Below are 25,623 nucleotides of genomic sequence, written 5' to 3' on the forward strand. Positions count from 1 at the left end.
ACCATCTGCTTGGGTTTAGAATTGGGCATTGCTGCCAGGGAGTAAGTGCCTGGGTGATGCCAGGTCTCCAGGCTGAGGCTGAGGTGACCCTGGCTTAGCCTACAGCTTAAATTCTGAATTACTCAGTCTGATGCCCTCAGGCTTAGGCTCCCCACTATGTGCTCTGGGGCCTGGGTGTTTCCTCTGTGACCCCACAGGGACTCCGTGAGCCTGCAGGGGTCTGATGCAGCTTCTCTGCCACAACTTTAGCTGCCGCATGGTAGCTCCGTGCTGTGGTACCCCAAGGCTTTTGGAACTTCTTTGCTTCTCTTGCACTTGGGACTCAAACCTCAGCCACATGTTTGCCCACAAAGAGCCCCCTTTTGTAAGGTTCACTTGCCCAGAAACCTTACAAAAGGTTGGGTTGCAGCTCCTTGTTTAAGAATCAGAAGTATAGCCTTTCCGTTGTGTCTGAGAGAGTTTAAGGTAAAGCTTCAGAATAGAGAACTCAAGGAGATAAGTCTGCGATTAATTAGCAACCTTTGGGGAGGCTATTCTATGGCTGGGGCTTCCTAAACTCTGCACCTCGGAAGTAGCTTTAACATAAGGCTTCTGCATGGCTGACTTGTTTTAATTGAAATTGCAATATCTTCTGAGCTAGTATGCTAGATAAACAAAGAGTGAGACTTGGCTGGAAGGCTTCCTGAGAAGAACAGTTTAAATGGGCAGCCTTATTAAAGTGGACACTGATGCCATTTTGTTTTTGAAAACTTTTAATTCAAGGTTTTTTACTGACCAATCAGATGGCAAAAAAGGAGACTTTGAGCAAAATAAAAATCCTTATGGTGGCCCTCCCTGGTGGCGCAGCGGGTTAAAGCACAGCACTGAGAATCTAAAGCCACTTCCGCATGAGTTCGATTCCCGCCTGCCCCGGAGGTGACCACATGGCGTGGCAGACCACTCCTGACCCGCCCGCTGCTCCCCTCAGCAGTGTACTTCGTCGATCTGCCTGTTCTGTTACCCACTCTGTCTCTGGTGAAGCCTCTCGCCGCCCCTGAGCCTCTGGCCTGTACCCCAGTTCTGTATGCACAAATAAATAAATCTTAAAAAAAAAATTTAAAAAAAATCCTTATGAGGTGCAAAATACCATTGGGGAAGCCTGCTTCCATGTATGTGTTCTTTAGATTTGAAGGATAGGCAACTCTTCCTCATACTTTTTAATCTTCAGAATAACCTCCTGCTTCAATTACTCATTCACTCATTACCCCCCTGTGCCAGGTTAAGTTCTTCATGTATCTTTACACATATTACCCCTTATCTTCTTAACAATTCTGGTAGGTGTATGAGTCATTCATTTGTTTGAGCGACACACATTTTTGTGTTAAGTGGTTGTTAGCAGCCTAGCTGTAAGAAGGTGATGGGAATAGAATAGTGAAGCAGTAATTTGATTTTCATGTCCTTTTAGGCATTTCTCCTTTTGGACAAACTGGTCATTAGAATACCTTGTTGTGTCCTTATAAGCCTTAAGGGGCATATGTATTTTTGCAGATTTTAAAATGAGCGATGTATGTATCTTTTGACCCACTCATTCCCATCTAAAAATATTTCCTATGGAAATAGCCTCCATGCAATTGAAAAGGGTTTTGGCAAGGGTGGTGATTATGCTGGTAGCAACATTTCTCTTGTGGTAAAATGCTGAAAAAGCTCATTGTCAAGAGAATGGTTATATCATTACCTTATACACACACATACTGGAATACCAGACAATGTTAAACGAATAAAGTAGGGCCCTCCCTGGTGGGGCAGTGGGTTAAAGCACCGCATTATGAAACTATCGTGGCCACTGCAGCCAGAGGGGTGCAGTGGCACCCACATGGCACTGCAGACCTCTCCTGACCTGCCTGCTGCTCCCCTCAGTAGTGTATTTCAGTTGATCTGCCTGTTCTGCTCCCCATTCTGTCTCTGGTGAGTCCTCTCGCTTCCCCCTACCCCCATACCTCTGATCTATACCCCAGTTCTGTATATATAAATAAATAAATCTTAAAAAAACAAAACAAAACCAAGAACAAATGAATAAAGTAGATTCCTGGGTTGACACAAGTCTGTAATGTATCGTTCAATAACACACACATGCTTTAAAAAATCTATATAATCAAAGTATGCAGCATAGGAGCACATTACTTTAATAATGACAAAGAAAAGGAAATGAGAATATTCTGTAGGCATCACACCAGATATCTTAGCTCTGGACCACTTTAAGCAGAAAATGGAGAGGTGGATAGGGGAGCTTTCATGCACTAATCTGTTATTTCAGTGTGACAAAATAACTGTGGCCCTTTGAAATACTTTAAACAGAAAAATAATTTTTTATTGAGGGAGGAGGGTTTGGGGCAGAGTCATGTCCAGATGCCTGTGGGGACACAAAGCACTGGACTGGAGGTGAGGTGTGGAGTGGGCTCCCTGGAGGAGGGTGTGCCCACAGTCAGCCTGGGGGGGGGGCGAGGGGACACAGAGAATGGGGACTTCCGCTGGGAGCTCCCAGAAGCCTCCGAGGTGGGCAGCCTGAGGCAATCACTTCTGTGCATCGCCAGCTGATCTGAAAGTGTGTTTTGACATCGTTAACTCCCTTCTTCAACTTTTTCAATGATCCTTCACAAGTTCGGGTGTAGTCTACCCTTTTAAGTCTGCACACTAGACCCCACCTCTCCTCTCACACCCACAGTAGCCCTTATTTAGATCATGCAGGACTATCTCTATTTCTTTACCAGTGCCACTCTTCAAACAAGGGCTCTTTGTAGGTAAAGAGAGAAAATTCATGATATCAGTTTGGGTTAGTAATTGATTGTTAGCCTAATAACTTGCAAATACTTTAACTTGTTATTCCCTTTCTGGGAGTTAATGTCTTTAACTTCATATTCCTCAGGAAACAATTTAGACATTAATACATGTTAGGGCAGATAGTCCGCTTACTGCCTTAAGTGTTACTTTCTTTTGTACATATTCTTGAAGGATTCTAACGGCAGGAGAATCTGGCATTAATTTGCATAGTTGTCTATTTTACATCCGGATATACTCCACCTTTCTAGAATACACACTGTTCTAAAAACACTGCACTGACTAAACAGTCTATTTGCTTTGGCTAAACTTGGGGGTGATGGGTGGATTCTGCATACAATAAGGTAGTCACACTGAGGTAGGGTCCTGAGAAGGATTGATTTCAAGATGTTGCTGTACATTCTCCATCCATCCTCTCATCTGCTGAAATTGTATCTTTGTGTTATTTTAAAATTTTACTGATTAGTAATAAGCAAACCTTTAAAATAAATATTGAAGGTTGTTTTCATCTTGGTGGTATTTAAAAATGGTTGGACTTAATAAACGCGGTCAAAAGGAGACCCAAAGCAATAGACTATCATCTGGCTCCCTCTGGTGGACAAATCTGTGAAATAAACTCCAAGCGACCAGGGATCTTTTCTGCTAGGGCTCGGATAGATGGAGGGAAGGAGGGAGGGACGTGCGTGTGTGCGTGCGTGCGTGTGCGTGTGCGTGTGTACTTCTGATTATTGGTAGATAAAGAAACAGGAAATTAATTCTTGTTTTGTAGACACATAATTTTTATAGAAAATATACCCAAGGGTGATTGAATGTATAGACTCACTGGAGGCGATTTATCTTTATTATGGGAAATTAATAGATTGAGTTTTATCTAGATGGCTTTCATGGGAAATGTTCAATAAGATTAAATCAGGGAGAAATTGTATAAGGCTTTTAGTAGAACTTTAATTCCAACGTATTTTATTTTTAATAATATAAGTTCACATTTACTGAGTTAAGCATTTGGGCATTATCTCATTTAACTTTTCACCTATCAGAGAAGTAGCTATTATACTCTGTATTTTGTGGAACCTGGTAAAGGTGAACTTAGCTAAAAGCTGCTGAGCCAGTCCTCAGCCAGGTATTTTTATTCAGGAGCGTTTTATACTCAGGTATTTTTTGCTGACAATTTAATGCAGCTTGAAGTTTGACAGAAATAAATGTAAGTGTGGCCGATTACCTCACGATGCTTCTCCAGCACTAGATGGAAACTTTGCTTTTATGTTTCCACCTTTGAACGGAAAATCCCAAGTTAAATTTTTGTCTTCTTGCCCCTTTTTCTCATTTGACTAGGCCATATAATAAATCTGTCTAGATTTTATAACTAGGACAAATTATATTTATTATCATAGCAACATATATAATAAGAAAAAATATATACTTATTTAAAGATTTATTTATTTATGCATACAGAATTGGGGTACAGAATTGAGGTGCAGGGGCAGTGAGAGGCTTTACCAGAGACAGAGTGGGGAGCAGAACAGGCAAATCGATGAAGTACACTGCTGAGGGGAGCAGCAGGCAGGTCAGGAGAGATCTGCGTATCATGTGGGTCACTTCTGGGGCAAGCGGGGATGGAACTCATGCAGAAGTGGCTTTAGCTTCTTAGTGCTGTGCTTTAACCAGCTGTGCCACCAGGGAGGGCCCAAGAAAAATATATTTTAACTCAATTGACTTTCTTACTGAGTCTTTGAAAGTGGTGATCTGATCTATGGTATAAAAATGGGAGGGAATGGTAATATTCTAGGGCCTCATGTGAAAACTGTGACAGGGTACATGTAGGTTTAGAGACTGGAGTTCCAAGATTCATTGGAATCTTGGAACCAGAGATAATCAAGGTTAATAATGGAAACTTTCTAAAATGAGTCAGAATTAGAATAAAGCAATGTTCTTAGAGGTGGTCATTATAATAAGTAGCTATCATTTAAGTGTTATGCACTGTCTTTTTTAAATATCACAATAATCTTGTGCTTACTAATTACAGGCAGCATTCAGATGAGCTGCTTGAAGACTTGAGAAATTAAGTAATTTGCATGGCTGATAGGTGGTAAAAGTAGGATTTGAACTCATGTGGTCCAGCTTATGGGCCCATTCACTAAACCACGTTGCTGCTAACAGTGCTGTAGAACCTTCTGGACTGATAGCAATGGCTTGTATCTAGCCATGTGTGGTTACTGAATGCTTGAAATGTGGCTAGGATAAATAAAGAACTTAATTTTGTTTTTGTCTTAACATTTTAATTTAAATTACTTCATGTGGGCAGTGTCTACTGTCTGAGGATAGTACAGCTTTACAACATCTTTCATATTCTGTAGCAGTTGACATAGACAAACTACCTGTAAGACCACTCAATCTACTTGTTGTTTTACTGTTGAGAAAACTGCAAACGAAATGTCTTAGTTATCTGCTTAGTCAAAAAGAATTATTAAAAGGAGGGGGGAATTCAAAACCAGTTTTTTAGCCATAAGAAACTGGCCACACTCCTCTCATTCCCACATTTTTTTGCACTTGCAAAAGATACATTTCTACTGCTACCATTAATATTAGATTGTAATGTTACTATTTTGGAAGACACGCCTTTTTGAAAGTACATTTCCAGCTAACACTTCCTCTATTTTCTCAGGTTATAGAAACATTATCACGGCTTTCTCGCACGCCTTTTGCTTTGGCCACAGGAATCAGGTAAGCTTGTTTCTCTATGGTTTAAGTGACCAGTTCAGTTCAAAATAATGATGGCTTGTTGAATAGGTTATTGTTGTAAGGTACTTTATATACTGAGACTGGAGCTCATTCATGTAAATGTCAGTGCTCAATACACAGTTGAAATTTATTGACCAAGTAAGAACTTTTCATTGAGTTGAATATCACACATTGGGTAAATATTATTCTCAGCTTAGTAGTGATTGTCATTGACTAGGTTCTTTTTTAAAAGTTCCTCTAGCGTATCTTCATATACAATTCAGCAAGATAAGCAGACATGGGTAGGTAAATAAATACGTATTTTTTAATTCTTTTTTAATTAAAAATTTTCGTATCTTACAAAACTCAGCAGTAGAGCTGGAGCAACTCTTACCCAGATACAAAGCACAGTGACCTTTAGGAGAATGTCCTGTAGACTCTTTCTCAGAAATGGGCTGGGAGTTTGGCAGCTTTCAAAATAACCAGTCTGTACACCTCAGAAAGTCTTAATCTCTTGTAATTTGCTGTTCAGTACATGATTATCTGATTCTCATGTCAATATAAATTTTATTTTGTTATTTGTAAACAGAAAATCTTGAAATAGCATCATTCTACTTTGAAATAGCATGATTTAAGGTATTCTTGACTCTGGAGGTTTTACCCCCTTTTAAATTATTCTTATCTATCTATATATTTTCCTTCTATAATGGTATCAGCATAATAAAACAAGCCTGTTTTTATTTGAAAAAGAGATCTTAATTTTTAAAACACACATTCCTCAAATATCTTAAGTATTAAATTAATCCATAAACAAATGTGAAAGTCTGCTTTTCAATATACTAAATATAACTACTTAGTACTTTATTGTTATTTTAATGGATCTTCTTTTATGAAACATTTGACATCCTGTGAAGGAAGGGTCAGACCTTGGCATTATAAGGAATTACTGTGATTTTGCTAGACGTAAGTTCAGGGCATGATGTTGGTGTTAATGAAAAAAAATCTGTGATAATGTGAGAAAAAGGAGCCAGGGGATAGGTATAGGGGATACCATAAAGTGATTTTTTGAATAGAGGAGAAAGAAAACACCTTATTCTCCTTGAGCTCTGATGATGCATTTGGCCAATAAAAAGTACAACTTCAACACCTCCAAGTTTGAGTAGAAAGTTAGAGCAGAGTCAGTTGTCACATATAAAGGACCTGAGAGTTTTGTCTGCTGATCATTTCCATCGTGCTTCTTGTGAGCTGAGTCAGGCAAGGATGGCTGTCATCAAGTTGTCAGTCAGAGCAGAGTCCGTGAGTGCAAAGACATGGTGCTGAAAGCAGGGCCTCTATGCAGCTGCTTATTCTCTGATGTTGGGGGTGGGGGGCTGGGTGGGTGCTGTAAGGTGAGCTTGCAGGTAGGTGGCCACCCGGAAGCAGGACATCATATTGGCATGTCCAAGACTGTTCATGTGACTGTGGTGACATCATGCATAATTGTAGCAGGTGATTTTGGGTAGCAGGTGCCACACCTCCTTGGGGAATCACCCCCCAGTCCCTGCCATAGGTGGCCACTGGGAAGAAGTCCCAATATCATGTCAGACATGACTCAACTGACCACTGGGTAAGCAGAAGTGCCCACACCTTTAGCAAGAGGGAAGCACCCAGCTCCAGTATTGCCAGTTCACCCTTTCTCCCTTTTCCTCTTTCCTAGGCCCTTCCCGACAGAAGAAAGTGTGAACGATGAAGATATCTACAAAGGCCTTCCTGATTTAATAGAGTATGTTGAGCATTTCAGCCAAATTAAGCCACAGCTAATTTTTGTAGTCTTTATGGATTTAACTGTGAATGTTCAAATAGTTCTCAGAAGGGAAAACTGGCTTCATGATTGATAATTCATGTCATAGAGGTGATGGAAAGCTTCATAAACAAACTTCCTTCCACAGGCTTCTAGTTCCTCCTGGTGCCCTGCAAGGAAGCCATGCAATGAAGAGTAAGGGCACCTACCTCCATGAATCAACACTTGCAGTTCCCAAGGGCATAATAGAGATGGGAGATGAAACTGGAATTAGATAATTAAGGAACAGTTAAAAAGTGACGTGGGAGCTGTGGCTGGAGATAGTGTAGGAGAGAGAGTGCTTTGCCAGTACAGGCAGGACAAGGTACGCTTGGGCAGGAGTGGCTCAGGGGCTTTTCACTCGGTGGTGCTTAGCCTGCGGGGCTTTACCACTTAGTAGTCAGGAAAAGAAGGCTCTTGCTGCTGATTATCTTCTGCTGATTGAGTGACTTGTGCCAGTTACAAATAAGTATTAACTGTCATCCTCCCCCCTCGAGGAACTGACAACAGAGATCAGACCTGTTTGCAAAGACTCTATAAGAAATAGGTTAGGCGCCAAGAAAGACTCAGATCCTGTGGAAATTCATCCATTCTTGATTTATTCAACCCAACACAGTCACTGCCTCTTTAGAGCCATTCCACTTGCTGTCTTCTGCCCTCCCCACTGACCCCTCAGCCTTCAAGTGTCTGCTCAGCTGTCCCTCTGCAGAGAGACCCTCCAGAATACACTGTTGGAAGTTGCTGCCACCCCTTACCCAGCTTTGGGTTTTTACAGCCCTATCACTGCTCAGTATGTTCTTTGCTTCATTTATTGGTTGTTTTCTCATTAGAAAGTAAACTTCATGAAATGAGGGCTTGACTGTTTTCTCAGAACTTCAGATAGTATGTAGTAGGTCCTGTTTTTAATGAATGAATAACTTTTTAAAAACCTGCATGAAGCAGCTCATATTTGCTAGGCTTTATGCTTTAGGCCTGAACTATCCAATCAGTTCTCAAGAGCTCATCGAGTGTTTGATTCTGTGCAAACCATGTTACATGCACAAAATAAGGCGACGACACAACATTAGAGGTCGTTACTATTATTGTCACAGTTTGCAAATCAGAAAACCTAATCCTCAAAAGCTAAGGATCTTCCTGAATGTCATGATGCAAACGAAGTGTGGTCTTTGGATGGTGCTTATTCCAGAATGGACACTTAAACACAGTGAACTCTTGGAAGGCCCCTACTTCTTTAAGGTTGCACTTCAGAGGAGAGGAGATGGGGGCACCACTACTCATCTGTCTAGACCCATGGGGTGGAAGTTCTGGGGCGGCCAGTGTGACCCTCCCCCTCTCTGCTTTTCCACAATAGAATGTTGAGAGTCATCCTCATGCCTCTCGCCTCTCTCCTAGTCCTGAATGGTGACCAAGTCCGGTTGTCTCTGCTTGATACAGCCTCCTGAGTTTCTGTTTTACCTCATCCCCTTCACCCTAATTATGGCTGAGTAGCTCTCATTCACAGTTTCTTGGCTTCCTGAGCTCCCTGCCTGTCCTGTCCCCTCCCACTGTCCCTGTTGATTCCAAGCTCACAGATCGCAAGGTCCTCCACAGTTTGGTTCAGCACTTCACACTGGGAGGGGCTTTCGCCTCTCACGGCTGGTTCTTCACACCTCTGCCTCTGTGCGTGCTGGTGTCCTTTGTCTGATGTGCTTGTCCCCTCTTGGGGTGTCACCCTAGGGTGGAGACTGCCTTGTGCAAAGCTCTGGCTCCTGGAGAGTGGACTCGTTCAGCAGACATCTGCTGAGCTCATTGCTGGGAACGAGTTCACTGGTATTATCTTTGCTGATGCCTTTCCCGACTTCCTTACTGTTGCCTTACTGCTAGTCTTACTGTTTCCTCTGCTCCTTGATTCTTCACTTGTCTGTTTTCTCGCACTTTCAGAATCATCTGTTTTGTGCTGTCTCCATACCAGCCTCCAGGAGTGCTCTTGGCTCTTGGTGATCTCTGCATTCTTAGCACTGGAGCCTGGTGCTCAGTCAATTCTTGGCACATGTCTGTGGAGTGGGTGCATGGGGGAGCATGTCACCTGAGAATGAATTTTTCTGAGCAGAGTTCTCTGCAAATTCTGTTACTTCCAGATCTCTCCCTTGTAAGGCACCTACTTTTCTTCTGAGCATTTGACACCTTATTTCTGTCAACTGCCAACAAGTAATCCTCCATAGTAAACAGAGACAACCTCGTGAATGCAAGTGTTTTGAAAAATGTTCCAAGTTGCAGAATGGCATTTATAGTTAAAGTGTTTTTTATTTTCTTTCAAACATATTAATTTATGATGTTCTAATTGCCCAGACCCAGGAGAGATGCTAATGGCTGGCAGTCATGAAGGAGCGGCATTTCTCTTTCAGAGAGCTATTAATGCCTCTTTCTAACCTCTCTATGTAGCTCAATTCTTTGAGGTGATTAGTTTATAGAAGTTACTTACAGAAGGCTTAAACTTACAAACCCCAGTGGTAAGCACCCACACTGGGTGGAACCAGCTGTTTCCCCTTTCACTGGGCGGGTGTGCAATTTCTCATGAAGGGTTTCAGAAAGATTCAGCAACCAGGCATTAATGCACACAGAAGCTTTAAAAATAGGGATTATTTTCCATTGGCTGGTGACCAGTCGAAGATTCCAAAGAAATATCTTATGACCTTGGGACCATTTCTTTAAGCAAAACCAAAGCAGATAAAAGCAGAATCTGACTGATGGGCAACTCTGAGTTGACTTGCAGCAACTTGGCTTCAGATATAAATAATAACTGTCTGGAAAATGATGCTTTTAAAAGACTATCACATAATTGGGTTCTCCCTAACTTCCTGTCACCCCCCCTTATTATACAGATAGTAGTAAAGCCGAAGTCTTGAAATATAATATGTAAAATAGGAGGCAATATAGGAGAGTGATGTAAAGTGTAACAACGTCACAGATTTTAAATCCAGGCCCTGGCATTGCTTAGGTCTGCTATCTTGGGCTAATGAGATAAACTCTTTTCCTCTAACAGGGATCAAACCATAATGCTCACCTGATAAGTTGCTGAATGCTGGGGTTGGGTAAATTAGGTGAGAAAACATATGTAGAGTGATTATGTGCTTGTGCAGGGTAAATATCCAGTGAGTGTTCCTGCCTCAGGCATCCTTATTAAATTCTCTTACTGTTGTTTGTTGCTTTTCTTATTGGGAGGGTCAGAGCTATAATGGAAACTGATGCCTTCCAGAATCTCATTTTCTTTCTTTTCTGGATTTTCTACTAAGATCCAATTAGTTGTTTCTGACTCTATTTATTGCAGAATCAAAAATAACCTGTCCATTGTCCCCTTCATTCTAGTGAAACCCACGTGGAAGACGAGGAAGGCCTCTATGACTGTGTTTACGGCGAAGATGACGGCGGGGAAGTCTATGAGGATCTGATGAAAGCCGAGGAAGCCCATCAGCCGGTGGGGCTTCTGCTTGTCTTGTGCTTCAGTCTGGGCATTTTAGTAGGAAAATAACTGCATGAGAGAGCTGTAATTATTTATGTAACTTCTGTCGGAATGGTGTTTTGTTTGTGTTACCTGTGCTTGCTATTTGGGGCCATACAAACATGGCATTTTATAGTTCAAAGCAACCAAAGGGAATCGTGGATCTAATCCTTTTATATTACTGGCAAGAAAACCTCGTCTCAAAGCAAAATGACATGTCACCCAGCTAATTAAATGCCTGGGTGGCAATAGAACATAACTTCAGGGAAGCATGAAATTACATTGTTGTGAAAGGAAACCTCTTACAAACAGGTAAATACTCTCTGGATATGATGTAGTGTAAAATATATGTTAAAGCATATTTTTTCATATTTATGAGAGGTTAATAAGTTACTTTTTCTTTTGCTCTGTGATATCACTACTGTTTCTACTATTTTATGGACTTAGTGTCAGATATTGTCATAGTCCATATGAGTCTACAAAACTTTCTTACCAAAAAATATCTAGAGCATTTGGAAAGAATTACCTGATTTTGTTATGTATAGGTTGTGGCCAAAATCAAGCCAGTTGCATCGGCTTTTATTCATGTAGTCTTCTTTTATACTAAAGACTTTCATCAGCCAGGTGGTGACTTAGCCTTTTTTTCAGGGCTTCATTGAATTCGCTAGCTCTTTGTACTCTTGCCTTTCATACAAGCTGGTGGACTGTCCAGTGCCCCGTGTGTGGGACAGTGTTTAGTAAATATAACCAATGAGTGCTTTGTCCCCTGACAGCTGACAGGCGGCCTGTGGCCGCATGTTAAGAGTGTTTTTAGTGGCAGAGTATCATCTGCACCTCCTATAATTATCACCTGCATTGATAATTATTATTCTGTGACTTTCCAAGGGCGGTCTTTATTCAGCTGACGGCTCCGGCTGTTTATGTGGGATGGGGTCAGCTATGGTAATGAGCTAAATGCACAGGGCTCTTCTTGATGACCCTGCAAAATGCCAGGAGTTGTACATGTGTGATTTCGTTGACAGCTCCTTGCTGCATTTCTTTTTACTTTGCAGATGAGAAAATTGAGTCACAGAGAAATTAGGTAACATGTTCACAATAACAAGCTAATAAAAGCAAAATTGAACAGTATTCTGTGTGATCCCAGACCTCCATTCTTCCTGCTGTGCTCTCCTACCTCCAACTTGAGAGCTTAGTGAAACAGCCAAACACCATATGTTTGCTTACCATCTATCTTTTTATCATTTTTGCATTTATTTCTACAGCACACATAAAGTGTGCTCTATGTTAAAAAAGTTCGATTGTACTATTGATGGTGCTTTCTATTAATTCACATAATAAAAATGGTCTTAAAGAGTGTTTATACTCAAAGGCTTATTTTTATTTTTTAAAAAGATTTATTTATGCATGCATGCAGAACTGGGGTACAGGCCAGAGATGTAGGGTCAGTGAGAGGCTTCACCAGAGACAGAGTGGGGAGCAGAACAGGCAGATTGATGAAGTACACTGCTGAGGGGAGCAGTGGGCGGGTCAGGAGAGGTCTGCTGCACCAGGTGAGTCAGCTCTGGGGCTGGGGATCGAACTGAAGAAGCTGTGACTCACTTGCAGTGCTGTGCTTTAACCCGTTGTGCCACCAGGGAGGGCCAGAAGCTTATTTTTCATTTCCATTGTTTATTTAATCATTTCCATTGTTCAAAACTGTCTTTTTAAAGCAGCAAATATACTTTACATATATAGTTAAATCTATTTTTTATGTGTTTTGTTTGAACGGAACACTTAAAAAAGTCAATAAATTTTACCTCTTTCTGTCTGCTACCCAGTAGATTAATAAATGAATTTGACTAAATAATTTTAACTTTATCATTCTAATTGCAGAAATGTCCAGAAAATGATATACGAACTTGCTGCTTAGCAGAAATTAAACAGACAGAAGAAAAATATACAGAAACCTTGGAGTCAATAGAAAAAGTAAGTCAGCTGGTATTTTCTTGATGCCCAAATACCGCCTTAGATAGTTAATATATTAGGCTCAGTGTTTCTTTGTGTCTGCGTTCCAATTTTCAGTAAGTTTGGGTTTAAAGATCTCAAAGCAGAGATTTTTAAAAATCTTAAAAAAATCAACTTTTTATAGATTATTTTTCAGATTCTGAATGGTACTGTTAAGGAGGTATATATCACAGTAAACACCAGAATACTCTGGTTTTAGTGGTTTTTACTTCCATCAGTGCACTGATAGAGTAAGAAAATCATTATGTCGGGTGGAAATAAATTATACAAAGGAAAGGAAGGCAGGGAAACAAATAGACAGAGGTGGGGGAGTGTTGTAACTGCTTTGTGTCAGGTCGTAATAGAAGACCTCTGAGGTCAGATCATGTTTGGGCAGACATCTGCGTGCCTTGAAGGAGTGGCCCGTGCTGCTAGTGCAGAGATGACAGTTCCTGGGAGAAAGGACCTCAGGGGGAGTGTTCATTGTGCTTCAGAGCACAATGGCAGCTCAGGTGGGTGAAGCAGAGTCAGAGAAGGGGAGTAGTGAGGTCACAACTGGTCAGGCAACCAGCTCAGGTAGAAGCCTGTAGGGACTTTGAACTCCAGGCTGGAGTTTTGAGCAGAAGTGACATGATCTATCATAGATTTTTAGCAGCTCATTCTGATTCAGGCTTGGGTGGAAACTGGGAGAAACATTAGGAGGCTATTGTAATCAAGTTGATAGAAAATACTAGTATTAGTAGCCATGGTAAGGGATGGTCAGATTCTGAATGAATTTCGAAAGAATCGCCAACTGGATGATGAATTAGGTGAAAGATAGGAGGGAAATGAAGCATGCTGGGATTTTTATCGCGAGCAGCTGTGTGAATGGTAGAGGTACTTACTGAGATGGGAAGGGAAGATTTAAGAATTATGAGTCTGCTGGATATAGTAAATTTGCAAAAAATCACGAGGGGAGTTATCTGTATGAATCTTGCATTAGAGGGAAGGTTGAATTGACATGTAGATTGGGCCTTTATAATTGTGCAGTTGTGTTTAAGGTCCTGGGACAAGATGGGATTACCTAGGAGATGAAAGTTGATAGAAGGGAGGTTTAAGGTCACCTCTGCTGATTTCTGCATTTATAGATTAGGAAAATGACAACCATGCTATGTTTGGGAAGTTTAGACAAAGGTGTGAAGAGTTACTTAGGGGCCTGGGAGAATCAAATGAGTAGGGATATGTAGTCAGATTAAGTAGCATTGTAGGTGCTATTGAATGTTTGAATAATACTTAAAATTAAACCATCAAAGTATAGTTCATGTTTAGCTTCTTAGGTATAAGCAGGACAGATTTAACTGGGATTTTCATTCCTCCAGGCGGGCTTAATGAAGGGAGAGAGGGGGAGGGTGTACTCAGGGCAGTGATTCTGGTGATGGCTTGTGGATTGTGAACTGGGTAAGGAGGAAGGTGAGGACAGGAGGGGTGTGGGATCACATCCCACACGTGTTTGCTGATAATGACACAGTCTTGGAGGGAGCCGAGCTCGGTGCATGTTTTTGGAATTCAAGGAACCGAGAGGCTAGTCTCTGGGAAGGATCACCTGAACCTTCTATCCAATATGGCTGAAAAGGAAAAGCAAACACATGTGCTCTAAGACACTCATTTCAGCTTCTGGCTGTCTGGCTGCAACCTCCTACTTTACAGCTCTTCCTTCAAGGTTTCTTCATCCTCAGTGGCTTTGCTGATCCCACATCCTTCCTGTCCTCACCTCCTCCTTACCCAGTTCACAATCCACAAGCCATCACCATTTTCCATACGGGAGGTCACAAACTAACTCTTCAAGGGACAAAGGGGTTGGACACATAAATGGCAGAGGCAGTGGTCTTTTTTTTTTTTTTCCTGCTTCCAGAAGCATTTGTCTAAACCTTCTGTATTAATTTTTTGTGACCTTATTTATTTGTTTTGTATCATTGTTCATTTTTGTACGATAATTGATTTCTCCTCTCAGGTGGAATCCCCATAAAGCTCCCACTGTGTCACCCGTAAGCCATAAGCACAGTCCCTGTGCTCTTCCCTCCCGCTTTGACCCCTCCCTCTGCCCACCCCCAGATGTCTCTGACTTATTATTGGCCTGCTAGTCTTGTCTCTTTTTTTCTGACTCCTTGTTTGTCAACCTTCTATACTTGAAACATATGAGTGTGTACTTATGTCTCTGTGTCTCTGTTCAAATGTGAAATCTTCAAACTAGAGAAAATAGTTTCTGCTTATTTTAGTATTCATAATAGTGGACTTTAAAACAGATGTTTGTTGATGAAAAACTGTTACATGGATTAAGGGTATGCTGTGCTTAATTATCACTCCTCTCTTCTCTCCTGGTAGTATTTCATGGTGCCACTAAAACGATTTCTGACCACTGCAGAGCTTGATTCAGTATTCATCAACATTCCTGTAAGTGCAAATATAGCTAAAATTTGGTTTACTTTGGTAAAATACTCACGTTCCTTATTGGGTCCAAATTCCTCTTTTAACATTCTTCTGACCCTAGTTTTTGCCTTCTGAATTCTTAGAGCCTTATTTTTTTTTTTTTAGAAATATCTAACATGTCATATCTTCTTTCAAAGTCTGTCAGTGCATGACGAATACAAATGGATCAGTCGGATTCATTTGTTATTCTTTCCTGCTTGCCAGGAAGTGGTGGTCTCAGTTAAATGATGCCCCTGTTGCAACTATTTCTTTGTGCTGTGGAACCCACTTCTGCTCCAGACTTACCTGCTCTGTGGCTTCTCTGGCCCCGCAGGCCCATCTTACAGAAGGTGTAGTACTGAGGGCCTCTGGCTTCACCACTTCCCCGGTCTCTGCTCTTGGGTGTGTTCCGCTACCTTAGCACACACACCTGATATCCTCCTTTTCTGAAGCATGCTTCCTGTGGTTTAACTATCCATCTTCATGGTAAGAGATGAGGTGCCTTTTTCCCCCCACATTTACATAAGCATTTTGATTACGAGGTACCTTACAATAACCTTGTACGACCTTAAGATCCCCAATGGATATACAGCCAGCATAGAATCATTGAGACCATGCAAGGCAAGACGCAAATTCCTAGGCCTCTAAAACTGGCTTCGGTTTTAATATCTAATGTATATGTACAAAATTCAAGTTTTAACCTATAGTCTTGTCTGTGTCACCTAAAACGTCCCATATATTTTGATTGTTATGTTCAGGAGAGAGGCACCCAGTTCATTAGCTGCAGTATGCCAGCCTTGACCTTGATTTTGGCCACATGAAGACATTCTCAATGATTTGTAACATAGCAGGAAGAAAAAGATTACAATAAATCTGAACATTTAGCATAAAGCCACTCGCATGCTGGAAGGAGATGACGACTGTGAAACACCTGAATCCAGTCACTGTAACTTAGGGCCCGTTGACAGTTTTTATTCTCACTGCTTTTCCATGCTTTTCAGCAAATGACATGGCCAACATAGTCACATTTCATTTCTGCCCTCCTGAGGAGGGCAGGCGCTGGAGTCTACCCGTGCTCTAAGGTACACAGGGAGAAGTAATGGGAGAATTGCCATCTTGATTCCAATTTTCTCATTTCCCGGCTGTGACATGTATTTGCTGCCTGACTGAAAATGACTTGCTTATCAGAAAAAAAGTGAAATTCCGATTTTTGAGTTGCTCCAGTAAACTGCCTATTACAGTTTATTTGCTCCTTATTTATGCCATTAGTTGTCTGATTTCAAGTAATTTAGTCTGATTATTGTTAGCTTAGCACTAGGGCATCACTAATTGACCACAGTACAAATCTACATTTTTATGTCCCAAGGACATGAATCATTACTGTCAATAAAACATTAACTACTGGATAGTTTTATTTAAAAATTTAAAATGATTATAAAATGAAAATGAGCTGTATTTTTTGCACAAAGAATAAATTACCCTTTAGTAATTAGTGAGACAATTTCTTTTTTTCACAGGACACGGACATTTCAAGTTAGATCTGAAATTGCTATTTTCCATGCATGTGGCTTTCTCCTTTCCCTCCCCCTTTCTATGCTCCTTCCTCTGGCCCATTTCCTTTCTCTCTCTTTTCCCTCTACTCTCCTCTTCTGCCGTTTCTCTCTTTATTGGTGGTAGCAAATTTATATGCCAGGAGTATTCAGCATCATTTTAAATGCCAAGTCTAGGAGCAATAGAATTCTGAGTTGGGATGATTTTGTGATTGCTAATTTCCTTTCACATTGTTTTCTTTTCTAAGGATCTTGTAAAAGTTCACCGAAACCTAATGCAAGAGATCCATGATTCAATTGTAAATAAAAACGACCAGAACTTGTATCAAGTTTTCATTAATTACAAGGAAAGGTAACTTAAGAATTTTAAATTTTATGACTATTAGTTTGTAATTAGAGCAAGGATAGTGTTAAATTGCTAATTACTACCTGTTATTGCTGCTCATTAAAATACAACCCGGGCTAAATTAGAACATCAGAAGTGAATATCAGGGTGATAGTGTGAGTTCTGTATGTATGTGTAGCCAAAGAAAAGATCCAGTGATGCCGTGCTGTGCTTAGGCATTTACATTCCAAATCGAATATGTGGGTTCTTTTACAGACCCTGTCACCATTGAGTTCTGTGATCTTCCTTTTTAATACAATAAATATAAGTGACCCTCATTCTGTGACTGGAAGTGTGACATGTGTTAAAAAATGAGGAAGCTGAGGTTTGGAGAGACTGTGATTGGTTTGCACAGGGTCATCTAGTTAAAAGGTGCGGGATGAGTGAGGTTTGCTGTGATCACCCATAACTTTGGTTTTAAGTAGATGAAAATCTTCCTCTTTCCCCTTCCACTTCATTCTGGCTGTTTTGTCCTATAGATTTCTTCCTCTTGTTTCCTTTCAGGTTGGTTATTTATGGGCAGTACTGCAGTGGCGTGGAACTGGCCATCTCTAATTTAGACTACATTTCTAAAACAAAAGAAGATGTCAAACTGAAATTAGAGGTGCCTGTTTATTTTTTGTTTTATTTGCTACATAAAGTAAACCTACTCATCATGTATTCCTTTTCATGATAAATGTGGTAGTAAATTTCTGCAGGTGTTCTATGATTTTATGCTTATTTTATAAAATATTTTAGTAGGTGGCTTTGTAAAACAACAAATTGAGTGTTAATAATGAAAGGAGTAAAATCTAAGACACTGGCTTTTTGTTTCACATGCATTACCTCTCATATCTTTAGGACCCAGTGAGATAAACTCAGTTAACTTTCTTATCTTATGGGTAAGGAAGCTAGCTCTCAGAGAGATTATTAATAATTTGCTCTAGGTCACCTGTATGGTAAGAGATACAGGGTAAATAAGGAATATGTGAAGTAATGTATGTAGATTTCAAATGTTTATCAAAAAAGTCAGACAGACAGATGTATACAAGAGTATGGATATTGCCTGTAAGAAAGGAATAGCAAACTGACCCAAGAATAAAATGTAAGATTAAGTAGTATGATGTGCACTGTTAGGGCTTCTTGAGTCAAATGGACCATCACCTCCATGAAGAGTGGAAGGTGCACCACTTGAGTCAGTTCACTAAAGGACAGGTGGGTCTTGATAGATGAGATGACACGGGTACATTTGGGAAGAACTGGTATGTCTTTGTCAGAATAGTCAAGCTTTCGAGATATGGCCAGTTGAATTAGGTAAACCACACAAAGGTAACAATGGAAGTAAGTTTGGAAACTATTAAGTAATTTCATAAGAAGCGTTTGTAATTTCAGTGACCTTTTAAAAAATGATTCTATGTCATGAATTTTCATCTCAAATGTATTACCCATATGTTTGGATTTTCTTAAATTTCAGGCAGAGATATATCATCAACGCTTACATGATCATGTGTGGTTTAGTTGGCTTTCTGATATTTCTTTGTTGTTCTTTGTCCAGTTTAGCAGTGAGATCAGATGATGAATAGGCAGAAAAGAGCTTTGTTGTTTCAGCACATCTGGTGTGGTTTCATAATTTGTAACTCCCATAAAGGGGAACTTTTGGCTAGAAAGTTTGCACATCAATAGGCTACAAAGTCATACTTGGTATGACTAATTCTATAGTATGGAATTAGTCTTACCTCTTACAACTGCTTACCTCTTACAACTCCTTACTGATGTGAGACTTATGCCTGGAGATGATTTGAGTCGCCACTAAATAACACACTTACAGACCTGTTATTATTAGAAAGCATTCCTGCTCCTTTTTGGAGAATAGAACCTTATAAGATAAAACTATAACCCCCCCCCACTCAAAATATGATGATAAGATAAAATTTTACAACTTACACAACTGGTTCCTAGGTCACAGGTCTCTGTTGTTCCAGAAAGTCATCAGCGAATTGTCAGTCAAACTTCCATTACATTCCTATCATTGCTTGAATGTTGCTCTACCTTTAGGGTCACCGTTGAAGCCCTGCCTAGTGAGCTACTCTGGAACTCTAGGTACATGGTTTCTGCAGCCACTCTTAGTCTTAGGAAAATGAGGACTTCAGGCTGGTTTCTAAGGTTCAGGCTGGTGCATGCTGGGCTGTCCACTTAGTTGAAAAGCCCCTGCTTCTGCCGTTGGGCCCAATTTGGAAGAATTTAATGAAATACTTAGTATAATATCTCAGCAAACTTGATTTGCTGGAATTGTCTTCTGCAATTCCCAGCATGACGGCAGGAAAATTGCTGTGATCTTGATGTCTCTCTGCCTTCTTCATAGCTTCTGTTTTGTGTTATTTTTGCTTTTGTTGATTTTTATCTTCCTTGTCTATTTGGAACCAAGGTAACCTAGGGTGAAAGGTAGTAAAATCTCTTTATTTTGCTTTGTATGCTGTCTCATTCCTAGTCTACTTTGTTTTCCTCTCAATTAGGAATTTAGGCTAAGCATATGACTGGATGTTTTAGAGGAATAATTTGTATCCATTATTTACTTTCAATACTAATATATATATATATTTTTAAAGATGTATTTATTTATATATACAGAACTGTATATATATTTATATATATACAGAATTGTATATATATTTATATATACAGGCCAGAGGTGTGGTGGGTGAGAGAATTCACCAGAGACAGTGGACAGCAGAATAGGTAGGTTGACAAAGTTCACTGCTGAGGGTAGCAGCAGGCGGGTCAGAAGAGGTCTGCCGTGCCATGTGGATCAGCTCCCTGGCCGGGAATTGAACTCGTGCTGTAGTGGCTTCATAGAGTTTCATAATGTGATACTTTAACCTGTTACATCACCAGGGAGAGCCCTAATAATATTTTACATCTTAGTCTTGTTGTAACTGAAGTAAGCAGTATTAGTTTCTTTGACTCTTGAAACTATGACTTAGAAATTAAAGGAACTAACTCTAGATTGAACAGTTTTAAAACTGACTTTTGTAATAGAACAAAGTGAATTTTAAAGGTATAGCTTTTCTGTTCCTAACTCTGTGTTAAGATGGCATAACATGAAAAATAGAAGCTACAGCCTCAAGTACAAGGAGCTTAACATGCAGCTGGGAAGATGAGACCCATTCATTACAATAATATTAGCAGTTAACCTCCTATTTGAGAACCATGATCCAGAACTCCCTACAATCTGTAGAAGCAAGAAATCAGTTGGACTAGTTATCCTTCCCATGAACCAAAGAAATTGACAAGACCTGAGCTGACCTGTCAGGATGTGTCCCTGGTTCTTGCTTTAGATCTGAAGTCAGTCAGTCACTTGTTAAGTCACTGTGGTCATAGAGCTAATTATGTTGCTTTTTAAGTCCTGATAATATATTCTTCCATATGCTAGAAAAGCAAAATGTGTAGGCAAAGGGGAAGCATACTTATGAGCAACGGAATATTTTCTTGAACACAGCTCCTTCCACAAACCAGGAAATTCCTTGGTCTGGGTTATGCAGTTGTCAGAAGATTTTAGAATTATCACAATTGTACTTATGTGGAATTTTTTTTTAATTCCACCACAGATATATGAACAACAGTACAACTGTAAAAGTGATTTATTTAAGGTCAGGGCAGTCAAGAGTTACCAGACTTGATTTTAATTCAGTCTTTGACGCTTCACATTCAAAATAATTTCCTTGGAGTCAAAATCCTTTCCACCTTAATGTCGAAAGAATAAATTCAGTTACTACTTTTAACATAAACTTTTAAGAAAAAAGCACGTAAGATTAAAAAACTAGAATCTAAAGCTTTTAAAACTTCAAATGCAGTAGTCAATCTGTACTTCAAATTTTTGGAACAAATCACTCCATCATTCATTTCAACAAATATTTATTAAGCAAATACTAGATTTTTAGAGGTGTGAAAGATATATTTGGGGAGACGTTATGTGTGATAATAGTATAAAGATCTACAGACAAAAAGCACAACTTTTGATAGGGATAATTACTAAAGACATGGAAGTAGCCTTTACAGAGAGTGATGAATTTTATTGGAAAGTGAACAAACACATAACAGACTGAGACAATGAAGTGAACCAAGGCTTGATGGTGGGAAGACACATGGCAGGTTTGATGAGAAAGGACTTTTTCTTGATGCCTGGCATGTAGGCTGGCCGGGGGCGATTGGTGGAAGGTACAGTAATCAGGCTAAGTGGAAGATGACCTTAGCAGGCCACTAAAAAAAAAAAAAATGTGCCTAACATGTTCTATTTATTGATTCACATGACATGAATGCATTCAATCATATTGAAATTCTATGAGTTTCAAGATCCTTATAATTCTCTTTATCAAGAAGGATTGATTGGTAAGGAAAGTGACACAGTATTTAATGTATAAAAGCACATTTGCTTATGACTTTGGCAAATTGTAATGTTTGTTTTCATGACTCCCTTTGATAAAAATAACATTCTTTTAAAAAATTAAAACCATTTCCTTAGGAGTGTTCTAAAAGAGCAAACAACGGGAAATTCACTCTTCGAGACTTGCTAGTGGTTCCGATGCAGCGTGTTTTAAAGTATCACCTTCTCCTCCAGGTATGTAACTTAAAGCTGTTGGCTTACTTATTCCGTCAACTAAATATTAATGAAGCATCAGCTACATGACAGACACTGAACACTTTGGTCCCCGTCCCCTTACAGTTCTCAATTGTTGCCATAGCCAAGTGGAAAATAAGAGAACAGCTAGAATTTTTTCTTCCTTTTAGCAAAGATGATTTTGTGTCTTCCAAGAAGTCACACTAGTGTTCACTGAGGAGAACTGACACAATCTTCCCTCTAATATTTAATACAAAGCAAAACAAATAACTACCCCTTTAAGTCTTCCATAGTTAATAGTAATCATTTATTAGAATCTCAGTGTTGTGATATATCTGAAATTTGGCAGATTAATTGTATTAGACCTTTGGCCTTATAACCATAAACTAGAGAGAATTGTGTTAAATTGTGTGTTGCTTTCTGCTATGGTATATTCTAATACGACTACATTTATTTTGATATGATTCTTGTTTTAACCCCAAAGCTTATGGTTTCCATGGTTAGTCCTCTAATGAGGGTGGAGAGTCTTATAAATTTAATTTGATAGCTGTACCAGGAGACTCATTAGTTCTGCTCCAAAGAAATGTCTTACTGTATTAGTCTGTCAACTCTGCTGATTCTTGTGAAATGTCATTTTGAAAAGATCTACTACCTGTATGTGAAATATAATTTTGAGTCTGCTCTGCTTTGTACATCTTGTATATTAAATTTCTTGAACTCTAACTGCAAAATTATTAGTCATTCTATTTTTGTTCTACGGAGAAATCAGAAAAATTCAAACCCTTATTATTCCTTAAAAATGCATTAAAACATTTATGAGACCTAAACTCAAAGCAACTTAATCAAATTGGATTTTATGAAAAAATAATAAGGAAGACTTAGGCAATCAGTTTCTGAGATGTCATGAAGCTATAAACATGACCAAAATAAGATACTTTTTGGATATAAGGTAACTTTTGTATAGTCAAATATGACTGAAGAATTTAGAAGGTACAATTTTCAAGATATATCTATTTTGGTCACTTGTAAGGTTTTAGTTGGAATTTTAAGATTACAAAATATAACTATACTTTTTTAAATTCAGTGGACTTTTTCTATCAATTTAATTTAGGATTTTTTTTATATTTTGAATTTTAAAGTATATTAGTTCTGTCATGATTTATTTTTAAAGATTTTATTTGGAGTACCACATAGAGATAAATATTTGACAGGTGTTTTCCAGCTTGAAATACTATAGAATTTGTCAAGTATTAGAAAGTTGTTGAATAAATATGGATTTGATAGTACTTACTGCTATAATGGGGACACCACATTATAAAAGTAGAGATGGAAGATGGTAGAGTGCTTGAAATTTTGAGAAAAATTTAATATTATTTAATAAAGGAAAAGTAAGACTAGAAATAAAACAAATGATTATGCTTAATGTATTCCCTGTCTGCAAGTCTTGTTGAAAACTAGAAACACTGCTGTATTGAATGCAGCAAGGGTTTGAGCTATTTTTGTAATGGGCCTCTGACCCAAAAGAGTGTGCCTCTTGCCCTGTAGGGGAAAAATTCACCAGGGAGTGAATTCATCTAGGAGTAGTTGAGCCCGGCAAGGATTCTTAGAGATTCCTGCAAGAGGGCACCAGTGCTAGAAGGGGGAATTAGTCTGGCTCCTCGAGGGAATTAGCAGATGATACTGAAAGGCTAAGTTGATGAGGCTGGAGGAAAAGGCTGTAGCTTATTCTGGATTGGGATGCAGCTGGTCTGTGCGGATGGATGTTAGCCTTCTTCCTCCTGGAAACGGTGAGATGATTGCTAGTCAAGATCAGATGCATTTTGTCTAGCATGACATCTCATGGTCAGTGTGTTGCACTAACTTGTTTGAGGCAACTCATCCTACTGGTTGGCGATTTCTTTTACCTAGACTGTCTCAGTTTCTTTATCATAGTAGTAAGCACTCACAATATAAAACAGCCTCTTGGCACTGATAATTCTCACCATTTAGATGGGGGAAATGAAATGTAAAGCCAAGTACAAATGATGTGATACGTATGCAGAAGGCACAGAGGTGGTACAAATAAAGTTTGAGTTGATTATGCATAAGGGACTGGGGACTTGGGTTTCACAGTTTCAAAAAGAAGAGATTCTTGAGTTGACCTTTGAAGGAAGAGTAAGCGTTTGACAGGTGGATTAGAGGAGAATGACTATAAGGAGAGCAAACAGTAGGCTTAAAGAAATCAGATACCAAAGTGGTTTTCAAATTGCAGTTAATTTAGTGTAGATAGAATATAGGTTGTTGGGTGGAAACGGAGAACAGTTAGAAGAAGATTGCAGAATTCAAATCACGGGGTGTGTTAGAGGCATGGAAACAACTCTAAGGTGTTCATGGGTGTTAGAGAGGTATAAATAGGGTAGACAGATGCTGGGCTTCTTTTATAGTTTGGAAACCTAACTCTAATGTCATTATTGGGAATAGACTGTAGTGAAGATGCTGTAAGTGGAAAAGCAATTAGAACCCTATTATAAGACCCACTTCAAAACAAAGATTTGAACCAAGGTAGTGTCAGTGAGAATGGTTTCAAGGGAAAGGACCAAAGTTACTGTCAGGAAAACATAGTGAGGTCTCCAGGGGTAAAAGACTAGATATTTTGGGGGGTTGGGTTTAAGGAATCACACTGGTAGAGATACCATTAGTCAATAAAATGCAAACAGGAATAAGAGTAGCACTGTGGTGAAGATGCATTAGGTTGATACATGTTGGATTTGAGGGGTCTGAGAGACCCATGCAAATGTATTGATGCAGGAGTCTTGGTTTAAGAGACTGTACTTCAGGGAGCGATCACCTCATTATGTGACCGTTGACTCTGTGGTAAAGGTTGTGACTGAATTTGTAGCACGTGAAGTTTGTGAAGTAGGAATAAAAGTGGACTAAGGAGAAAATCTAGGAAGCAGTAACCCTACAAAATGCAGTTAGAGGAGGAAGACAACAGCGAACGTGGCAGTATGTAGCATGGACTACAACCAAGCAGCAACATCAGAGCTGAGTTGTCATCAGAATAAAGAGCGATAGGAAAACCAAGTTTGAAAATGACTAAAAGAGTATCAATTCCCTTGGCAATGAGGGGCTACTTCATTATATATGTTGTGCTGGGGATAGAATTAAAATTCATCATTGGAAGGAGGATTTTTTTTTAAGCATTGCTTCCTGTTCTGTTGGGGTCTAGTTGGTTGTCATCGAGTTTGAAATTTTTGTTGAAAACTGAGTCTCATGGCATCAGATTTGTCACAGCAACATGCAGTTAATGATCATTGAATGTTGTTTTCCCTTGTGTCTTGGTTTTGATTTGAGTATTATCAAACTAAATCCTCTTCTATGTAGGAACTGGTCAAACATACCACTGACCCCCTGGAAAAGGCAAATCTGAAACTGGCCCTCGATGCAATGAAGGTAAGGCAGTGTGCCTGGAACTTGTTTGTATTTGTCATTCTGGCCTAAAAAAAAAAAAAGAAGCGTGCAAACTGCTATCACACAGGTATGATAGGCCAGTACATTAAACTGTATGTGAAAGTATTTTTATGATTTCTTTTTTGTTGGGCGGAGCTAGATATATGTATTGAAACAGATACCTGGCATGGATTTGTTAGAGAAATGTGCATAAACCAAGAAGTCTATTGGAATAATGTCAGTTCTTAATGAAAGTATGACAGCTTTCATAACAACCAGGAAGAATGTAAGAGAATGATTTTCTTTAGCATTCTCTGCATGTTCACTGTGGAAAACTGTTGACCGAATAAGCAGCAGATCAGTTGGTGACTTCAGTTACTGGTGTGACTCCCTCTGCTCATGTAGGAT

At 39.5% G+C, this 25,623-nt stretch overlaps 1 protein-coding gene across 1 annotated transcript in view; it reads left to right on the forward strand.

Moving 5' to 3' along the window:
- Positions 1–25,623, forward strand: part of VAV3 (vav 3 guanine nucleotide exchange factor) — a 278,797-nt gene that overhangs the window by 112,319 nt on the left and 140,855 nt on the right. Inside the window, exons 3-11 of the mRNA XM_012730192.1 lie at positions 5,477–5,535; positions 7,229–7,294; positions 10,697–10,805; positions 12,702–12,794; positions 15,174–15,242; positions 17,056–17,159; positions 17,697–17,796; positions 21,691–21,786; positions 25,150–25,218. Coding sequence (XP_012585646.1) covers positions 5,477–5,535; positions 7,229–7,294; positions 10,697–10,805; positions 12,702–12,794; positions 15,174–15,242; positions 17,056–17,159; positions 17,697–17,796; positions 21,691–21,786; positions 25,150–25,218 — 765 coding nt within the window. The remainder of the gene's footprint in view (positions 1–5,476; positions 5,536–7,228; positions 7,295–10,696; positions 10,806–12,701; positions 12,795–15,173; positions 15,243–17,055; positions 17,160–17,696; positions 17,797–21,690; positions 21,787–25,149; positions 25,219–25,623) is intronic.

This window comes from Condylura cristata, unplaced genomic scaffold, assembly GCF_000260355.1.
Source record: "Condylura cristata isolate star-nosed mole 26May11 unplaced genomic scaffold, ConCri1.0 scaffold00026, whole genome shotgun sequence".
NCBI lineage: Eukaryota > Metazoa > Chordata > Mammalia > Eulipotyphla > Talpidae > Condylura > Condylura cristata.